This window comes from Seriola aureovittata, chromosome 18 (assembly GCF_021018895.1).
Source record: "Seriola aureovittata isolate HTS-2021-v1 ecotype China chromosome 18, ASM2101889v1, whole genome shotgun sequence".
In the NCBI taxonomy this organism is placed as follows: Eukaryota; Metazoa; Chordata; class Actinopteri; order Carangiformes; family Carangidae; genus Seriola; species Seriola aureovittata.
The window spans coordinates 4,742,834-4,762,046 of NC_079381.1; the positions used below are offsets into that span (position 1 = coordinate 4,742,834).

The window sequence follows — 19,213 nt, forward strand, 5'->3', positions numbered from 1 at the left end:
CAGCCTTTTGTTAAGAGTTTATTCAGCAGAACTGTACATGCATTCCTCGATTGCTTCAGTGTAGAAGTTGTTTATCACTTGGGTCGCCCTGACAACTTATAGGTCCAACATGATTAGAATACATTCAGATATTACAGCTATTTAACCAAAGGTAATATTTACTCTATTTGCCACCTAAATATGCACAATAAAATCCACAATTTCTCTTTGGTCAAACATAACACGTCACATTAACACTCGGCCTAGTGAGATAATCTGCCTTCTGCTGTCATACTGTAGATGTACATGTTTACATGACAGTGCACTGTACAGATTAAGGCAAGTCAAGTGATATCAAACAGGATACAGAGAGGAGAAAGGTATTAAACAACTCAAAGATGAGTGGACTATCAGTAGTAAAGACAGACTGAGTGATGTGGTGAAGAGTGAGAAGTGTGTGTTCAGATGTAGACAGGCTGTTCCTGTGCAGTCAGCAGACGGTACATGGCTGCAGGCATCGTCTTCATGTGGATCTGGAGCAGAAACAAACCAAACTGAGGTTTTTAACTTTTCCGACACAAGCAGATGAAACTTTCTGCAACATGTTCATGAATTCATTTTTTTATTGTTAATTTCAAAAAGAGATCCTTACCTCTCCCATGGCGTTAGACAGGATCTGAACAATCTTCTCGTGAGGCGTTGCCACGACACTCTGGCTGTTGATCTCGATGATGCGGTGACCGACGCGAACGCCTCCTCTCTCAGCAATGCCTCCCCTCATCAGGCTGCAGATCTGCACATGCACAGGGAGTGACGGTAATGCTGACGTTCAAAATAAGTGTGCACCTGAACATCATGAAAACAATCACAGTAATCTGTTGCTAAGTAACTGACGCTGGTTTGTAGAGCACTGTTAACAAAATTAATATAATCTTAAATATATAATCAAAGAGGACCATGATTCAGCCTCGTCCTCTGTATCTGCGTGCGATCTGTCCTGATACTCACGATGCCGTTCTGGACGCTGAAGCCCAGCTGGTATCTGAGGTCCGGCCTGCGAATGAGCACCATGGTGACGGGAGGACACCTGACGATGTTCATCTTGATCCTTGACTGAGACTTTAGACCCTGAAGGAAGAGAGTCGGGTTAGCCACAAGAGAATCTATGGCAGAGATGAGAAAGTTAAAACACACACATACAGTGGAATAACCAGTGTTTCAGGACACTGTGTGTTTGTTACAGAAACTTTACTGTAAACATACATCTGCAGGCTCTGCAAGCTTATTTCATGTATGAAACAACATGTCAACTGAGCTGGCAACAACTAACTATCAGTGAGGAGTCCTGCTTCATGTTCCTTGGTAAAATTTCTAAAGTATTTCAAAAACCTTAATATTTGTATTTTATATGCTAGAGTTAAAAACTTCACAATGACATAAAAGACTTCAGGATCTGTAAAATACAAATAAAATATTGCATTTATAATATTTCCTTGCATTTTATCTCTTACATGAAGACTTTGGTGCCCAAACATTTTAGACTTATTCTTGTAGTTGCACCTCTGCTCTGTTCTTGGGAGCTGTTTTCCTCTGTTACATTTCCTCAGCTCACATTTATAAAATAGAGAGGATACAGTTTGTAATGTTGTTACTTTTCATTGGTTATTTGCATTTAACCCTTTTCTAGGCTGATTTATTTAGAGAAAATGACACTAGTCCTGCTATTAACTATGATTTTAACCCCTCAGACACTGATTGTTTTGAGTAAAGCTGACCAGTAGAAAACCTGGACACCTCCCACGTCTGGATATATTTCATGGTTTATGTTAAAAAAAGGAAAGATTGAGATAAAAAATAATAAAAATAAACCACACACAGAAAGCAGCAACGTACCTTGATGATGCTCTGGCAGGTGCTGAGCGGTAAACCCACCAGACTCGTCCCGTTGATGGTCATGATCTGGTCTCCGATGTTGAGTCGACCGGACTTCTCTGCCGGACCAGCATGCATCATGCTGGCGATGATGACGGTGGGGAGGATGGACCCCCAGCCCGACTCCACGATCACCACACCCAGGATCTCTCCTTTCTGCTTCTCTATGTAAACCTGCAGCCAAACAAGTCAACCTTTATTTATGGAGTTACCTTTTACTGAACAGTCTATGGAAATCTAACATCCACATAGTTGAAATCTCTCCTAGTGAAGTCACACACTCATCCACACAACGTGAAACAGTAACAATGCACACAGTTTGAGCTTCTGGCGGCCAACTGCACGACTGTGAAAAATGTGAGACGACAGCAGGCGTTCAGAGCAGCCAGAGGAGGGAGGGGGGCTGAGGTCAGACCAGGTTGAGCATCTCACATTTACCTTCATACTGAGGTTATGGACCTTTTTGTTTTGGGTTTTTTTTGGGGCATTTTTCAGTACAACTGTCACACAGCTGTGACTCCAAGGCCAGATGCTCATTTGAAACCACTGGGAGGCAAACTAACAGACTGAGCAGAAAAATAATGGCACTGGCTCATTTATTAAATCAAACATTAATAACTCGACCTGAACTGAAGTGTGCTGTTGTTCTATATAGACAAAAGTTGAAAAACCTTTGAGCAGAAGTTTATTTTTTGAAGGTAAAAATTTCTCAGTCATAATAAACTAAACTCTATTAAAGCACAGGCAGTAAATGAAACCTCCTGTGACTCTGCTGCCACCTGCTGCCTGACTTACGTCTCTGCAGTTCTCCGACTTGGAGAAGTGGATGAGGTCGTCGTTGTACATGTCCTGAGTGTTGAGCAGGTCGCTGTATTCCCTCTGGCTCAGATCCTCGGGGTCGATGCCGTTGGCCCTGAGGAACTCCTGGTAGGCGACGCTGAAAGACTGACCAATGGACTGTGCTATCAGCTGAGCCTGAGAGAGAGAGAGAGAGAGAGCGAGAGAGACACAGCGAGAGAGAGAGGGAGGGAGTTCAGGACCAGAGCTTGTGAGTGATACTAACTTTTAGATTTCCTGTGGGAACAGGACTCATTAACATACTTATTTACATCCCTCTAAAAGACTCGCACACTCACATTGCACTAATATACTTGTGAGGACATGCACTAACATGATGATTAACTGTAACTATAACCCAAACACCAAGTCTTAAAGAGTCTTGTATTGCATTGCTGGTTGTATTTCTTGCACCTTCAGATTTCTTTTTAGCAATGTTTCAGGATCTCAGCACTAACCTGGTGAGTACTAAATTATTATTATTATTATTTTTAAGATTATTGTGTGGCTTTTGTGGACAGTGTAGACAGACAGGAGGCATGGCAACAGTAAGAAGAAGTATGACATGCAATAGGGCTGGGAGTGGAACCATGGTTGTTGCAGTTACAGTGTGTGGTGTGTAGCCCAACCATTAGGTTATAAATCACTGACAGGAATGATGGACAACCCTATGACAGTGAGACACAGGTTATATGCTAGCAGCTCTTTTCAGGAGTCACAAGTGAACAGAGGTAGCTCTGATGTGTTTGATTTCTTCAAAATGGTGTGCGATTTATATGTTAATACAGGGTTTCTGCAGGATTCACCTAATTAAATGCAAGAAAAGCTTTTTCATACTGCACAGAATAACATTTAATAGCCTTTTCATGATCAAGCTGCACAAAGTATGAAAGTATGATGGAAAACCAGTGAGGATGATCTGTCCTCGGATTATTTCTTACATAACAACAATTCCTAATGATAAAATTAGTTTAATTAACACAACTGGGTCCAGATCAGCAGCAGAAATGGATGATTAAAAATCATTCATTCATTTACTTTCCTTTCTGCTAAAATCAACACTTGCCTGTTATGAGACAGAGAATGTCCTAGCTGCTGTAGCTAGCAGTAGTGACAGTGTTTGCTACAGGTCTGATGAATCTGACTGAAAAAGGATTAAAGAGCTGCCTACGCAAAATCCACTGTCAAAACAATCCCATTTTCAGTTTATAGGTGTGTAATATCTCCTGACAGCCTGCAATTGGATACAAAAACATTTTATAACTAATATCACTGCCTGCAGCAGATTTTATATTAAATACAGGACTTTTTAATATCTTCTACGGCCTTAGGAAGAACAAAAATCAATGCTTTTCCAGAGCTGCGGATACTAAGTTTTAATCTATTACAAGATCAATAACTCACATCCTCAGACTCAAAGACGTGGCAGATCATCCGGTACAGCCGCCTGTCGTCATGGGTCATGGTGGTTTGCTCAGCTGTGTGGTCCAGGTTCTCCTGTGCGCTGCGGGACCTCACCATCTTCCCCCGGGCCATCAGCACCACCATGTTACCGATGTCAGCTATGTAGGAGATGGTCCTCAGTGGCAGGTCCATTAAAGACTCCTGGTGGTCCAAAAAAGACACGAGGTACTCACATGAGGTTCTCACTTAATTGGTTTTCTGTGATTCTCTGGTAATAACTTTCCACTGTGATGTAATATAGAGAAGTCTTTTAATGAGGTTTGGAGGTACAGCAGGAAGGATCTGTTGCTTGAGGACATTTTGAAGAAATGAATGTTGAAGAAATCTAACCTGTTATTTTTACTCTTTGTACAGTGACACTGCCCCTCCAGCATCAAAAGCTTTAAGTTATTTATTGATAAAGCAAGGTCAGGAATACATATTATCATTAAATACCTGAGTGTCTGCATTGAGGACTTTGATCCTCTGTGTGGACATGAACAGATCAACCTCAGCAGTGGACGGCGCCTCGCCGTCGGGGCTCTGCACAGCCGGAGGGAAACAGCAAGAGAAGAAGTGAACAGGAAGCAACAGGTTGATTAACAGCAGCGGAGAAAGAAAGCACAGCAGGTGTCAAAACTGTGAAAAGGCATCAAATCTAATGGCAACAAAGAGAGGAAACAAAACCTGTGCAAAGTGACAAAAGAACAAACAATTCTACAGGAGATAAAAATGCAGAGAAGACAGCAGAATACAAAAAAAGAGGTAAATAAACACCATAAAAAGAGATCGGCATAAAGAGACCTTTTCATATTGAGACAGAGAAATGTAAAAATCGAAGGTAATTCATGAACAATCCTCAGACATGTGGGAGTTATCTTTATCTAAATTTCTGTAGAGACAACAAACAAGCAGAACTCACCTTTTTCCTGTTCTTTGCCTGTTTCTGAGCAGCCTGCACAGATCACAGAGCAGAACACACTCACACAGAGACAAGGCAAGAAAACAGCATTTCTGGTGCATCAACAAAAACCCAATCGCCTCACTCACTGTGGACTGTCTCCATTCCAAATGCCAAATTAATGGACACAAGGACCTTAAAGGTGTATGTTGTGTGTGTGTGTGTGTGTGTGTGTGTGTGTGTGTGTGTGTGTGTGTGTGTGTGTGTGTGTGTGTGTGTGTGTGTGTGTGTGTGTGTGTGTGTGTGTGTGGGGGAGGACAGTGATGTTACTGTCTATCACATCTGACAACAGCAGACTGCTGGAGGCCTTTGCAGCAAACGTTATCAAAAGTTTTCTCTTCATCAATGTGACGCGAGCGACCCTGAAGAAAGACAAGCGACCTCGTGCGTTTCTGGAAGACGCCTCGTCACAGCTCAGGGTTTGTGTTTCCAGATGTTAGCATGTGCCACAATTTCCTCTCTAAAATATTTCTGTGTTGTTTAAAGGTTTAAAATCCAAACCTGCCTGATCACCGTCATCAGAAGAGATGTGATTAGTAATGTTATAAGTGGATTTAATCAGTTAAAACTAATAGGATCATGGCTTTGACCTAGATTCAAATTGCAGTTTATTTCATTTCAGCAGAGGCGGCCCCAATATGTTGCACACTTTGTGTACAGCTATATTTAGACTTGATATATTAAAATCACCACTTGGAACATGCAATTTTCAAACTGCAAGAGCTGCACTTCTACTTACTGGACTGTGTGAAAGGTTTTCTTCAGCAGCTGTTGATACTGCTCCTCATAATGACTCACAGATTTAGTCAGAGGCAGCTAATTAATGTTAAAGTTAAAGTTCTTTTTCACAGCAGATATCTGACTTGTCAAAGCACAGCTCTGACTGATCACATTCATGATGGCTGTATGTTTGTGTTTTGCACTGTTGGTCAGACAAAACAAGACATTTAATCTTAGGCTCTGAGAAAATGTTATCGACTAAAGACTTGATAATAATCTGCAGATTAATCAATAATGATAATAATCATTAGCTGCTGCGCTCAAGCTATGTGTTAGCAGCTAGGTTTGTAGATGTCATGTGTTCATGGTAGACAGCAGTAGTAGTAGTGATCAGTAGTTGGAATCCCTAACTGGGATTTTAATTCTTTAATACTATGTAGACCACAAATACAGGCCTGAAGATAATCACAATTCAAGTCTCATTGGTAATAACTGCAATTGGATATTTTCCATAAATCTTTCAGCCCTAACTATATTTAGACAAACTAAAACATGCAGTCACAATACACTTACATCAAGCTTTTTGGATGCCAGCCTCACTACAAGAACATTTTTTTATTTTAGGAAAAAGCGTTTAAGAGTGAGTTAAAGGTCACTCCAATCAAGAGACCCAAATTTCTTATTTCTCACACTTCTTATTTTATTTCATTAAACCTGTTTTCTTCTCAGGATTAGAGACTGTGCTGTTAAAACTGATGAACTGCAGGTTAAGAAACTGGTAATGGTGTGATTAACTGTGATTAATTCAACAGATGATGATGAGTAAGAATAAAACCCTGATGAAGTCTCTGTGCCAAAATACAATGATTGAATGAACAGCGGACTCCACCTGTGAAGCAGTTAGTGCTGCTGACTTTCTGTTTGTTCAAGTTTAGAAACTAAACAACCATGATCACAATTTTGGACATTTCCACTTTTCTTTTTGACGTTTCTGTGACTGATGTAACAGCAGCTCCTCTCCAGTCTTGAAAGTGGCTTCACGTTGCTCAGAAAACTCACTTCTATGAACAACCATCATCTGATCTCTATTAAAGTTGACACATACTGCTAACGAGTATTTATTTACTGTAGTAACCAAATGTTTGTTTGTGAACACGGATGTTGTTGTTAAGACCCTCCCAGACCCTGGAGCGAACACATCAGTCTGTTCACTGAGTCTCATTTCACCCATGATGCTCGGAGGCGAGGCAGGCTGCGCATCACATCATCATGAGCTGGAGGCTGACTCCTGACCTGTGGTGGACGTCACCGTGTGTTGTTCTGTTAACAACAGTCACATCACCTCCAGTATTTCATTTTGTAGTTGGCAGAAAACTCATGTAATAATCAGCCTCCGTCTGTCCACGCCATCCAGCACAGCCCTGGCTTTGCACCTTAGGGCGCTGAGGTCAGTGGCATGTCTCATAAAAGACATTTTTAAACACACGTCTGAAATTTGTTTTTACTTATTTCATTCTTGCTTTTCACCATTATATTGCTGTTTTGTGTGTTTGTCATCTTGGAAGTATTGGCTTCTGTCTGGACTATTCAGACATCCTGGGAAAGTGGTTTCAGACTTTTGACCCCACAGTATATGTTGGTGATTTCTTTATGAGGTTTGGTGAGTTTTTTTTAAAACTTCAGTATCCTATGAAGGATTTTTTCATTTTGCCTGCACTCTTTGTAACTCATGAATCTGAAGGATATTTTTGTAAAACGTTTTGATTATGTTGTTATCATTATACAATGCTGTTGTTATTTACTAGCACGTGGTATGATTGAAAAAAACACCATAAGCAAATACAATGTGACAAAATATAAATTCACTACATCCCTATATCCCTTTTCATAAGAGCTTCAAAGATAACTGCGTTCTACAATTTTTCTTTTAGCACTGAAAATACTGAGATTTAATGAATAATGAAAACAATACAACATAATCAGCTCCACTGGATGGGTATTGCTATAACACTTCCTGTATGTCCTTCACAATAAAATGCATTCTTATGTGAATGCAGTGGTAGGCCTTTACTGTGACACCAAAGTTAAACTTAGCTCGATGAAACTATATTAAGATATCTTCTTGAATTTTTACCCAGAAGACGTTTTAGTCGGAATACCTTTAATTACACATTGAAAGATGCATGTTGTTAACTACAAACTTAGCAACTACAATAGAAAGTAGAGCTCTGGTGTTCAACAGCTCAGCTGGTGTCTAATAACTGTTAACCACAGTAGCTCAGTGCTGTTTGTCAGGTGTGTCAGGAACTGTGTGTGTGCATGTATGAGACAATTTGTATGTGAGGGTGTGTCTGTCGTTAAGAGTTTGATGCACTGTAATAACACAAATTCATAAACCTTCATAAACAATATTATTCAAATTTACCCAGAAAGGATGCCAGTGAAGTAGTTAAGAGCTGATGTGTAGTTAGAGCCTAATGTTAATTTATATAAAGAAGAAGAACCTTAATCAGCTGCAGACTGAAGTTAACAGATTTTACATTAGGGCCAAAAGAAGAGCACTGGTGTCAGATCAGGACTCTGTATGAGCCAGAACCCTGAGTCCGATCAGTGCATCCCAACAAGTGAGATGTCAGCTCCCCCAGCCTGTTTGACAGCAAGCCTCCTCTTTCTTTTCCATTCTACAAAAATATGCATTCCCATCATTATACAGTCTCCAACCTTCTCCTTCCCTGTACATTTCTCAAACCTTAACGGAGGCGATGTCCTGGAACTGTCAGTCAACCATCCAGAAAGCAGAGTTCACCTCAGCTCCTGTCCTTTTCCTGCCTCTGACTTCCTCCGCTCGTCTCCTCAAAATGGCAATGTCTTACTGCTCGTCTCTCTCACTCATACATTTGAATACCACGCTGTCGCTGTAAGACATCTTTCTCACTAACTCCCTGACACAACCTGCCCTCAACTGACTCAAAATACATTCACACAGGCAGTGCAGTTTCTTTCTGTATACCACTATCATCTCTGGAGATTTCTTCTCCTGTCAACAGAAAAAAGCCCCACATGAAATCACTGATGATAAAAGCCAGATTTATGTGTACTGATGTACTCTGATTGCTGTGATCAAAGTTAAAAGAATCTTCGTGATGCGTGTTTGACATCATACACTGTGATTGAAGCAGAAAGTGGGGTCTACTGTCTCCAGGGCCTTGAACAGCAGTTTATATAACATCCAGTGGAGCTGAGCAGAGGAGCCTGTATGACTGTGGATCAGGAGCAGTGATCTGTGGATGATGCATTGTGCACAAACCCGGGGACTTTTTGCCCGCTGGCTGTGTCGCCTGCTGTGGATTTCTGACTTTAAAAGACCCAAATATGAAGCCGACCTCAGTTACATCACTAACGATGTGTCCAAGTGTGTTAGAAAATGTACTGTATCTCCAAACCAAGGAGCTGTGGAGCTTTGATCTTTGAGCTCCTTGATATATGTTGTTCATACCATTATTAAGAACACCCTCAATATACAGTTTAACAGGCTTTCAGGTTGCTCAAATCTTACTCCACTCTGTCTGACAGTAACACATATTTCTTCCTTTTGAGCTTGTTCCAACTGTGTGAAACACTCAAACCCATGTGTTTTCTGGCTGTACTATTCTATGAAAGTGAAATATTTTTGGACTGTTTGTTTTATATCAATTCAGTTTTATTTACACTGTTCAGTGACCGTTCAGTGTTCACATACCATCTCATTCTTCATCTCTTTCACTATGATATGAATTAAATCAAATGAGCTGTAGATTGTTCTTACCCGGACTCTGCTCATGGCCTCCTGCGCCTGCTGCATGCGGGCGCTCTTTGTGGGCGTCCTCTCTGACAGCAGGTGGGTGCAGCCTAGGTAGGTGGCTGCAAAGATGATGCCGTCAATAAGGTCTTCTGGGTCACATGGTCCCGGGACTGCATGAACCAAAAGCACTCATTAGGGACACATACACACACAAACATACATACATGGATACATGCTTACACACAAACAAATATCCAACTGATGAAAAAGTGAAGATAGTTATCTGGCAAACCTACACCCAACATCTACAACATCTGTACATTTTTTAAATATGAGCACAAATACACAAAACTAAACATATTGTCAAATGTAATATATGATCTCATCAGATGAAAACAATGGAGAGTAAAATTATGACTTTCATATGCGAGTCCACTCACCATCCACAAATGTAGGAAAGGGGGGAAGAGATCTGCGAAGCTGAGGAGGCACAAAAAAGAAAAACTACATCACCATCCTTATTATTTCTACTCACATACTCCAGGTCTCTCCTAACTCATTTAAATTCTGCAGGACTTTTACTGCTGTCAGCCATTTAGCTGCTGGCAGATAAACACCTTGGGAAAGATGCCTGCCTTTGCAGGATTTATCATCGTATTTGAGTGTCATTTTTAGATGCTCAAGCTATATGTTTTTTTTTTTGTTGTTTTTTTTTAAAGATTTACCTATAGATTTCAAATAGGTTTCACAGGATTGAGGGTCAGGAAACTATTTGTAGTCAAGAGGGAATGTAAGAAATACGCTGGATTAGTGAAAGTTTCCAGTTTGAAATGTGCCCATGAATGTACAGATGGCTATCACTGGATTAGTTTTACACTGAAGAAAACTTAAAAATATGATGAGTCTCGGGCAAGTTCTGGAGTTATAGGGAACAACTTTTTTATCCATGAAATCCAACTGAATTCATCTCACCTCCTGGACAGACGGAGGCTGTGGAGGCGACTGTGGCTGAACTTGTGTCCTCAGCTGTTGTGGTGGGAGTGGCTGAGTCTGTTGTTGATGTTGAATCTGTTGTTGATGATGACGTTGTTGATGCTGATTAGGCGGAGGCATGTGTGCATATGATTGTGGCTGTGTGTATGTCTGTGGCGGCCTCGGGGTGTCCCTCTGCTGTGACTGGTGGCCTTGGTGGTGGTGGTGGTGATGGTTGTGTTGGGGCGGTTGATGGTGATAATGTTGGGGATGAAGCGGTCTGGAGGACTCAGCTCTCCGCGGACTGACCGGGTCTCGAACTGGAACTGAGGCGTAGCAGGACGGAGACTCAGGTACAGACTGAGAGGGGGAGTGAGGAGAAGACTGAGAGAAGGAAACAGAGAGAAAAGAGAAAAAGAGGATTTAAAAAAATAAATAAATAAAAAATCACTTCTATGAAACTGCAATACAGCAACTCATGCTGACACCTTATTCCAGGGATACATGATTCAGGATTTGGGCATTAATCCAAGTAACTCAAAATGAAATGAAAGGCAAGGATGTAAATCTTGTTGTAAAACTTCCTGGAAGCAATGAAGTCAAATTTAATTATTGCAACACTGCAGACCTTGGTCAAAGTCACTCATCAGCACAGCCTTAAAGGAACAGGTCAGCATTTTGGAAAAGAAATAAAAAATAACACCATAAATATCAAGAAATGAATTCTGACATGTAACCCTAAAATTGTCACTTTTACATTTCTGATCGAGTATGTTAAGCAAGATACAACAAAATAAAAACAGCTTTTGTTCCCAATTCATTTTTCACTTTGGACAGACCAAGGCTAGCTGTTTCGCTCTGCCTCCAGTCTTCATGCCAAGCTGCACTAAATTGGTCCCGACTCACGAAGAAAGTGAATAAGCATATTTCCCAAAATGCTGAACCATTCCTTTAATTCTTGCCTGACGTGCTGTCTACAACAACAGCAATTAGCAATGCCACTGAAAAGTAAAAGAAAGTACAGTTCAGCGTTTTTGTTTGTTTGTTTGAAACCTGGAAATTCATAGGAATGTATTCTATAGATTAATAAATATCCTTAACAGCACACATATCTGCTGCTCTGCAGTTTTTTCTCCATTGTTCTGTTCGGTTTCTGTTTTTTTTAACCTTGTTCTGAGCCGAACCACCAACACAAGAGGAGGCCGTAAAACTGGTAAACATCAGTTTAAAACAATCTTTTTCTTTTAAATAATCTGGGTGTTAAAACACGACCATCTATCGTGTTCAGGTGCTGATTCAAATACTATTATTTATTATAGTTTTTTATTTGTTACTCACAGAGGAATATTGCAACATTTGCCAATTTGGGCTTACAAAAATGTAACTTTTCTTAATGTAATTAATAAGATATTTTAACAGAAGTAGTTGACAGAGCTGTGAGTCCTTTGGGAGTCATTTTCAGCAAAAAAAACCCCCAAAAAAAAGACATAATAAGAATTGATAATAAGTGGCGTCATACTAACATGACCAGCTGTAGTCTGCAGTGGGTATACATCCTCTGTGGGGCTGACCTCCTGCCTCATCACCCATATCGGCTCAACAGGCTGGTCAGGTGTGTAGGGGGAGCGTATCGTCTTAGTCTTCACCTCCTCAATCGCCTCCTTGATGTCTTTAATCGCCAAGCTGATGGCGTCTCCTGAGCCCCTTGAACCTTCCTCCCCTGGGGGACCCATCATATTCCGCTCCTCCTGAGTCTCACCTGAGCTGCTCTGCCCAGACGAGGGACTCTTGTCCTGGGTGTCTCCGTGTCTGGCTGCCTGCCTACGATTTTTTGAAACAGGGCTTTGAATGCCGCTGTCCCCCTCGCCATCAGACTGTCCGTCATAGTGGTGCAGCCGGCAGCCAACAGAGCGGTCCAGAGGAGAGTGATGTGAACTGCGGTCTCTGATCTGCCTTGGTGCATGATAGGAGCCCTTGGTGGGGGAGGTTGGAGCCATTCTTTGTACATTTGCCTCTCTGTGGCTGGTAAAGGGCTCTTGGCGGGACTCCTGCTCATTAGACTCAGTGCTCCGATTAGGTTGTCTGCAAGGTTCTCTGTGTAATTCAGGGTAGGAGGTTTTAAGGGGTTCAGGAAAAGAGTTTGGATGGGATTTCGGCTCTGAGTAGGACTCATACACAGGTTCCGGGTAAGACTTCTGGTGGGACTCTGTATAAAAGTCTGCATAGGTTTTTGGATAGGATTCAGAGCAGGAAGTGGAGTGGGACAGTGAGCACGATTCAGAGTAATCCTCATCTTCATCTTCAGGTAGGTCATTGTCAGGTACGGGGCTCATGCTGGTGTCTTCACTGAAGTGGTCCAGCTGGGGAAAAGGTGGAACATCAGGAGACGAAGGAGGAGTTGGTGACTGGAGCGGTGGCGGGCTGTGGAGAGGTCCGTCCATACTGAGTGAAGCGGCGCTCTCCGTGTCAGAGCAGAGGTCAGTGATTTCGCTTCCCTGAGCAGCAATGTCCTCTGCCACCTCTTCCATGACTTCTTCCTGATCCTCCTCCACCCTCTCTGCACATTCCTCTGCCCCATCATTGACTGTCTGCATGTCGTCACGGCTGCAGCCGGAGTGACCTGTGGGTGAGCGGCGGTCTAGATCATCCTCTGCCTGTTCTTGTTCTTCATCATTCTCCCTAACTTCCTCCAATTCCTCCTCACACTCTACTTTATGGTCCTGGAGGTCCTCTTCTGCCTCAGGGGGTGGAGTGTATTGGGGGTTAGGTTGAACATTATGAGTTGCAGGTCCAGGTGAGAGGTGGGTGGGGGTGACAACAGCAACAGGAGTCTGCTGAGGAGATCCCCTGTCCTGCGACTGGTCTGTTACACAATCATCTGCTGAGCACTGCTGCACCTGCACCTCTGCTGCACCTTCTCTGTCATCCACACCATGTGAAGTGTCTTGCATCTCTCTGCTTGGTTGCCTCTGTCTGTGACCTCTGAGCCTGGGGTTAGGGTCGCCATGACGACGGTAGCGGGCGACAGCAGGGCGGGGTTGCTGGACAGGATGAGGCTCAGTGTCCCGACTCTCACCCCCATCCGACCTTGAAGAAACCACTGCTGGGACCAGACCAGGACTCTGAGCCTGGCTTTGGCCCTGCCCTGAGGGAGGGCGCCGGCGGTGCCGAGACGGTCCGCGACCTGTGGGCGGGTGATGGTGTTGGTGAGGAGGGTGATGATGATGGTGATGATGATGGGGATTCAGTTCCCCGTCCTGGTTGAGCATCTGACATGGCCTCCAGGACCGTCGTACAGGAGGTTCCCCGCGTGTCGTCCCATTGGGCTGCCTGTTCCTCAGAGGCACCTTGTGCTCCTCGCCTGCTTCCCCCATCTCCTCTCCCTGATACTTGTAGCTCATGGCTGGAGCGTGATCCGTCTCTGATTTTCAGAACATGCTTCTCTTGTCTCCAAGGAAACCCCGCTCATAGCACAACCTGGCAGAGACAGTGACAGGAGAGAAACACAAAAAGTGAAATCACAGAAATAATAGCTCCAAGGAGAGGTTAAATGTTAAAAACAGAAGTGTTACTAGGGCTGTGTATCAAACATCAATACTCACTCAGATGTTGTCATAGCACTGTATTGGAGCGTTGCATTAAAAAGCTTAGTTAGAGTCTTTGTCTTTGTTCCTTACTGATCAGATGTTTTGATTTCAATTTTGAATGAATTTCATATGAGCAGCATTTCTGTAAATTTGCTTTATGTTAAGACAGTTAGGGATTCAACCAATTATTATAATTATTGATTAATTTGGTTAATATTTATTTGATCATTGTAAACTGATTATCTTGGGGCTTCGAGTTATTATGATTATTGCGACAGGCATTCTGCACTATTTTCTTACACTTTACAAAATATAATCCTGAGCCCTCAGTGTGCTTCAAACAGAGTCAGCTTCTGGAACCAACAGTTGGTGGAGGTGAGAAAGTGAGCAGACTTGAACTCCTCCTCACTCTATTCATTATTCATTGACACAGCTACGTCCCATGTATCTCCATTGTATGACTGGCTGTATAAATTGGGATAAAAGGTACAAAAAGACAAAGATCTACTTGAGAGTGTCCATTGAGAACAGCTTCAACTCATTCTCAGAAAATACCAGAGATCAATATCTTAATTATCCATCTGTTTGGAAGTGGATAAATATTCAGCAATGACTGTGACTGACTATTGCTTTCATCAAGTTTTGATGTCCTTCATTTAGGTGTATATGCATCTACAGCTTATTAACCATCCCACCCCAACATCTCTACACAGACAACACTAAAAGGAAATATTACAGTGATGTGGAGTATCAGGCCAGAGACTCCCTGTCTCTATACTGCTAATAGCAAAAACCTAAATCCTCCGGGATTCATCTGGGTGTTCAGTGCACTTTAATCTGCACCACATTCATCCGTCCACCAGCAGCTGGCAGATGGCACAGGACAGGAGAAGAGAAAATGAGGAGGAGGAGGAGGAGGAGGAGGAGGAGGAGGAGGAGGCGGCAGGGCAGAAGGACAAGGAGGGACATCTCTTCGGCATCTAATAAGACCTGACTGAGAGGAATGGATAGGGCAGCAACCTGAATAATAAATGCCTCCTGTGAGTGAGAAGCCCAGTTTTGATATTTATTTAATATGACGAGGCTATTGGGGCTCCATCAGCTATCTCCTATCAAAGGCACACTGTGTCCAGGGTCAACAAGTAGAGAAACCACACCAGAATACAATCCTACTAGATATTTTAGGAATAAATGAGGTGATTCCAGAAAATGTCACCAATGGAGGAAGAAAAAGGCTAAAGCTTGTTTAGGAAGGCCTATATGAAAGCTTAAAAGTGTTTCTCAGTATTGATTCTCGATAAGTTGCACTAAAGCTGCTATCATAAGTTATTTATCTGAACATATGATCATAGGAATCCATAAATGTCTGACTGCATGCATGAAAGGATCAGTTTTTACTCCTTTAGACTCCCTAACCCAACCCTTGATTGGAATCCAGACCATTGTTGCTATTTTATATAGATTATAAATTTTCTTGTCTGGCATTATAAATGTACTTGATAAGTTACAAGAAACATCTGACCTAAAGGAGATTCAAGGTGATCTTGATTGATTCAAAAATTATTATGAATCTAATAAAAGGGGACCAGACTGAACTGAGGAGCAAAATCATATGTTTTAACATGTTTTCCTGTCGTACATGTTACAATCTATTGTGTGATGGAAACCTGACTTTAAAAGGGGCTATATGTAATTTTTCTCTGCTGCCGATGGTTTCTTGCTGGGAGTGACAGGTGGTATAGTCACTTGCCAAGAGCTTCAGACATTGTTGCATTTAAAATAGTTATATAGTTAATAGAGTTTATGATACACTCTCTGGTGAACCCAACTTCTTGAGGGCAGACTGGATGCTACAGTGATATGCTATCAGAGTTTATTTCTGGCAAATAAACTCCTTGGGGAAATATCTGGCTCTTTAGTTGTTAACTGTGGGGTTTGGTCTTTAGAGCTTTTTCTCTGAAAACATCTAAAAACTATGCTCAGAGGGAACCACAACAGTAAAGTTGCAGGTCGGGCAGCTAAACAATGAGCTGAAACTCAGTATAAAGCTCTGTAGAGCTGAGGGGAGCTGCACATGCTCTTTTTCAGATTGCCATCTGATACAGTCTTATTATAATGCCAATTATCCCCTTTAAGTTAAATTAAGCTAATTTGTTGTGGAGAAATCTACAAAGAAATACTAAGAACAATAGTAAAAAAAATGTTTTAATGTACTTCATATGTAAATACTGGATCCATTTGAATTTTAATTCTTGCTTTCATCTTTATAATAAGTTCATTTCCAGTGTTTCTGATCCATTGCATCAATTAGTAAACTTTTGCATAAACAACATAAATTTGAAATTGGATTAAGAGGCAACAGAAGGTTTACTGATGTGTTTATCATCTTATATAGATAAATTCTAGACTGAAAATCAAATATGGTTGACAGAGAGAAGACACAGAGGGCAAAGGTTAATGTTGATCCTGTAATCTGAGCACAAACCACAACTGCCAAGGCAGGAGCATGAAGGGGAGCAGCAGGAGTGAGGGCGTGCTCCCAGGGTGGCTAATGTCCCTCTCTGCCAAGAGTTTAAGACTGGATGGCAGCGGCTGGGTGACTCAGAGCGGGAAGTCAGAAAGGAGGAGTTGCCGAGGTCACAGATGGCCATGGAAGCGCAGCAGAGAGCCGGACCAGGCCTGCAGAGCTGTGAGCCGAGCACTGCAGTTCCATCTGTCAGGCTGCAGTGAAAGCTGCGGGGTGGGGGATTTACTAGCCCATTAACTAACTGATCTTATACTGACAAACACACAGTGACAACAACACATGTGTGCTCTGCGTACTCACATGGACCTTCACTGATTCACCTGTACTCACTAGCCATTAACTCTCTCTACCACATGCCATAAATAAGGTTTAATGGTGGTGACAAGCTGAAATAAGTTGCAACAAAAAAAAGAATTCATTATTGATGTGCCAGTTAATTGTTTTATTATTGATAAATAATTATTCTGTCTAGTTTATTGTGAAAGAATATCATCAAAATTTCCCAGAGCTCAAGGCAATGTCAGTAATGTAGTGATGCCAATTCCTACATTATTTGTGCTTTTAGAAGGTATTTCCACAAAGAAACAGTCAATAGTGGTAATAATGAATATGATGACCAACCAGGAAGAGACAGGTACTGTTCATTTCACTCACCGTCAGCAATCAAATAAGCTCAGAAAACTGCCAGAGAGCACAATTTTAATCTTCAGTTTAGTGTGTTGCTTCTTTATTATAGACCATGTAAAATTAAAACAGCTTCCCCTGAGTTAGCTTTGCACCTGTAGTTCTTGGGCAGGATTATTTGCTGTTGTACAAATGAGAAATACCACACAGTATATAAAATGGCAATCTGACAAATATCGAGGATCAGTAGAAATCAAAAATCATCCCAGTGAATCACTGAGTTGATTTTGAAAGCAAGGTTTTTAAACGATCCTGGACATGAACCTGAGATCTTATGCCAAAATTGTTAGATGATGAGGTTAACAGACTGATAGTAGTGCAGCGTTAAGGAAAAGGCAAGATTTACAGTACATCAATGAAATTAACAACCAAATGCAGTACACAGGTGGTATCTAGTACCTAGTAGTATCTATTACCTGTATTTAATCCTGAGTTTAAATTTCAACCTAAACCCAGACCCAAATATTGCACTATCCTTAAAATATGTCCTAAAGTCCAAACAAGTGTTGAAACAATTAGTTGATTGGCTGATTAATCTACAAACATAAAATAACATGATGAAGATTTTGATAATAGGTTTAAGTATTTCAGGCAAAAATGGGAAATATTACCTCACCCCATCTTCTGGATTGTGAGTATTTTCTGCTTTTCTTTGAATTGTGTAACATTGATCTTAAACTCTTAAGGGTTTGTATTCTGTTTGCCAAATACAATTTGAGGACATCACCTTGGGCTCTGGGAAATTAAAACAGGCATTCTTCACTATTTCCTGTTATTTCATGGACAAAACAATTAATCAAGAAAATAACTGGCAAATTAATCGATCATGAAAATAATCGTTAGCTGCAACTGTCCCCACTTTGGGGGATTCTCCTCATCTATCTACCTATTAACACACACACACACACACACACACACACACACACACACACACACACACACACACACACACACACACACATACACACACGGTTTGGATGCATCAATAGTCGTATTGCTTACTTTGTGTTTACATGTTGACTACGCCATAGCTCCAGAGGGAAAAGATTAATCCATGTACAAGTGCCAAACTGGCAAGTGCTTTTATTTTGAAGGCTACTGGCTTCTTAAATCCCCTTCCATGGCCTTGAACGTTTATATCATGTTAAAAGGCATTATCAATTAGTGATCAGCCTCGCACCTGTATCACTTCTTTGAATTACGTTTACAATCCAGGGTCTAATTCTTAAATGATCATAGTGTTATTCTGGATATGATGGACGTATATCCTGGGTATTACATACTGTCTTTCACTGTCTCCCAGTGTCTAAAACGCTTGACATCTATACGAGAAAGTAAAAATGTATAGTAAACTGTCAGCAGTCTAAATGCTCCCATCGTCGCCCCCCCCCCCCCCCCCCGACCGTACAGATTAAATCTCCATAGGTGCCGGATCCGCCATCAACGGAAAACGACCTAAACATGTTCTCAGTCCGCCGTCCTGCCCCACACTAGACCCGGCCTCCCGTTACCGGCTGCCGGACATGACATTCACTCATTTACCTGCATGTCAGTGGCGGAGAGGCCCGGGTCCGGCTACTGCAGTACACATCGCCGCTGTTCCCCGTGCCTGCTCGCTTGGCTCGGCTTGGTTTGGCTCTCGCTTGTCCCTCCAGACAACTTGCACGGATTAAAGCGGAGAGCTCAGCCCCTCCTTCTGCACCGTGACATCAGAGCGGATTAGCAATGCACAAAGCGCCTTTACAAACACTGCTGATGCTGGTGGCTCAGCGTCGTCCCACCTACTCCAT

The 19,213-nt window shown here is 41.9% G+C and overlaps 1 protein-coding gene across 1 annotated transcript; it reads right to left on the bottom strand.

Annotated features, from left to right (window-relative positions):
- Positions 1–3: 3 nt before the first annotated feature.
- On the bottom strand, positions 4–19,213 carry LOC130186006 (amyloid-beta A4 precursor protein-binding family A member 1-like). Its single transcript, XM_056402689.1, has 13 exons — positions 18,966–19,213; positions 12,149–14,102; positions 10,626–11,009; positions 10,094–10,133; positions 9,678–9,823; positions 5,114–5,146; positions 4,648–4,734; positions 4,153–4,353; positions 2,707–2,886; positions 1,873–2,085; positions 988–1,107; positions 632–772; positions 4–512 (listed from the first exon to the last, which is right to left on the bottom strand). Exons 2-13 carry the CDS (start codon positions 14,024–14,026, stop codon positions 441–443), a joined length of 3,495 nt encoding a protein of 1,164 aa, XP_056258664.1. The 5' UTR covers positions 14,027–14,102; positions 18,966–19,213; the 3' UTR covers positions 4–440.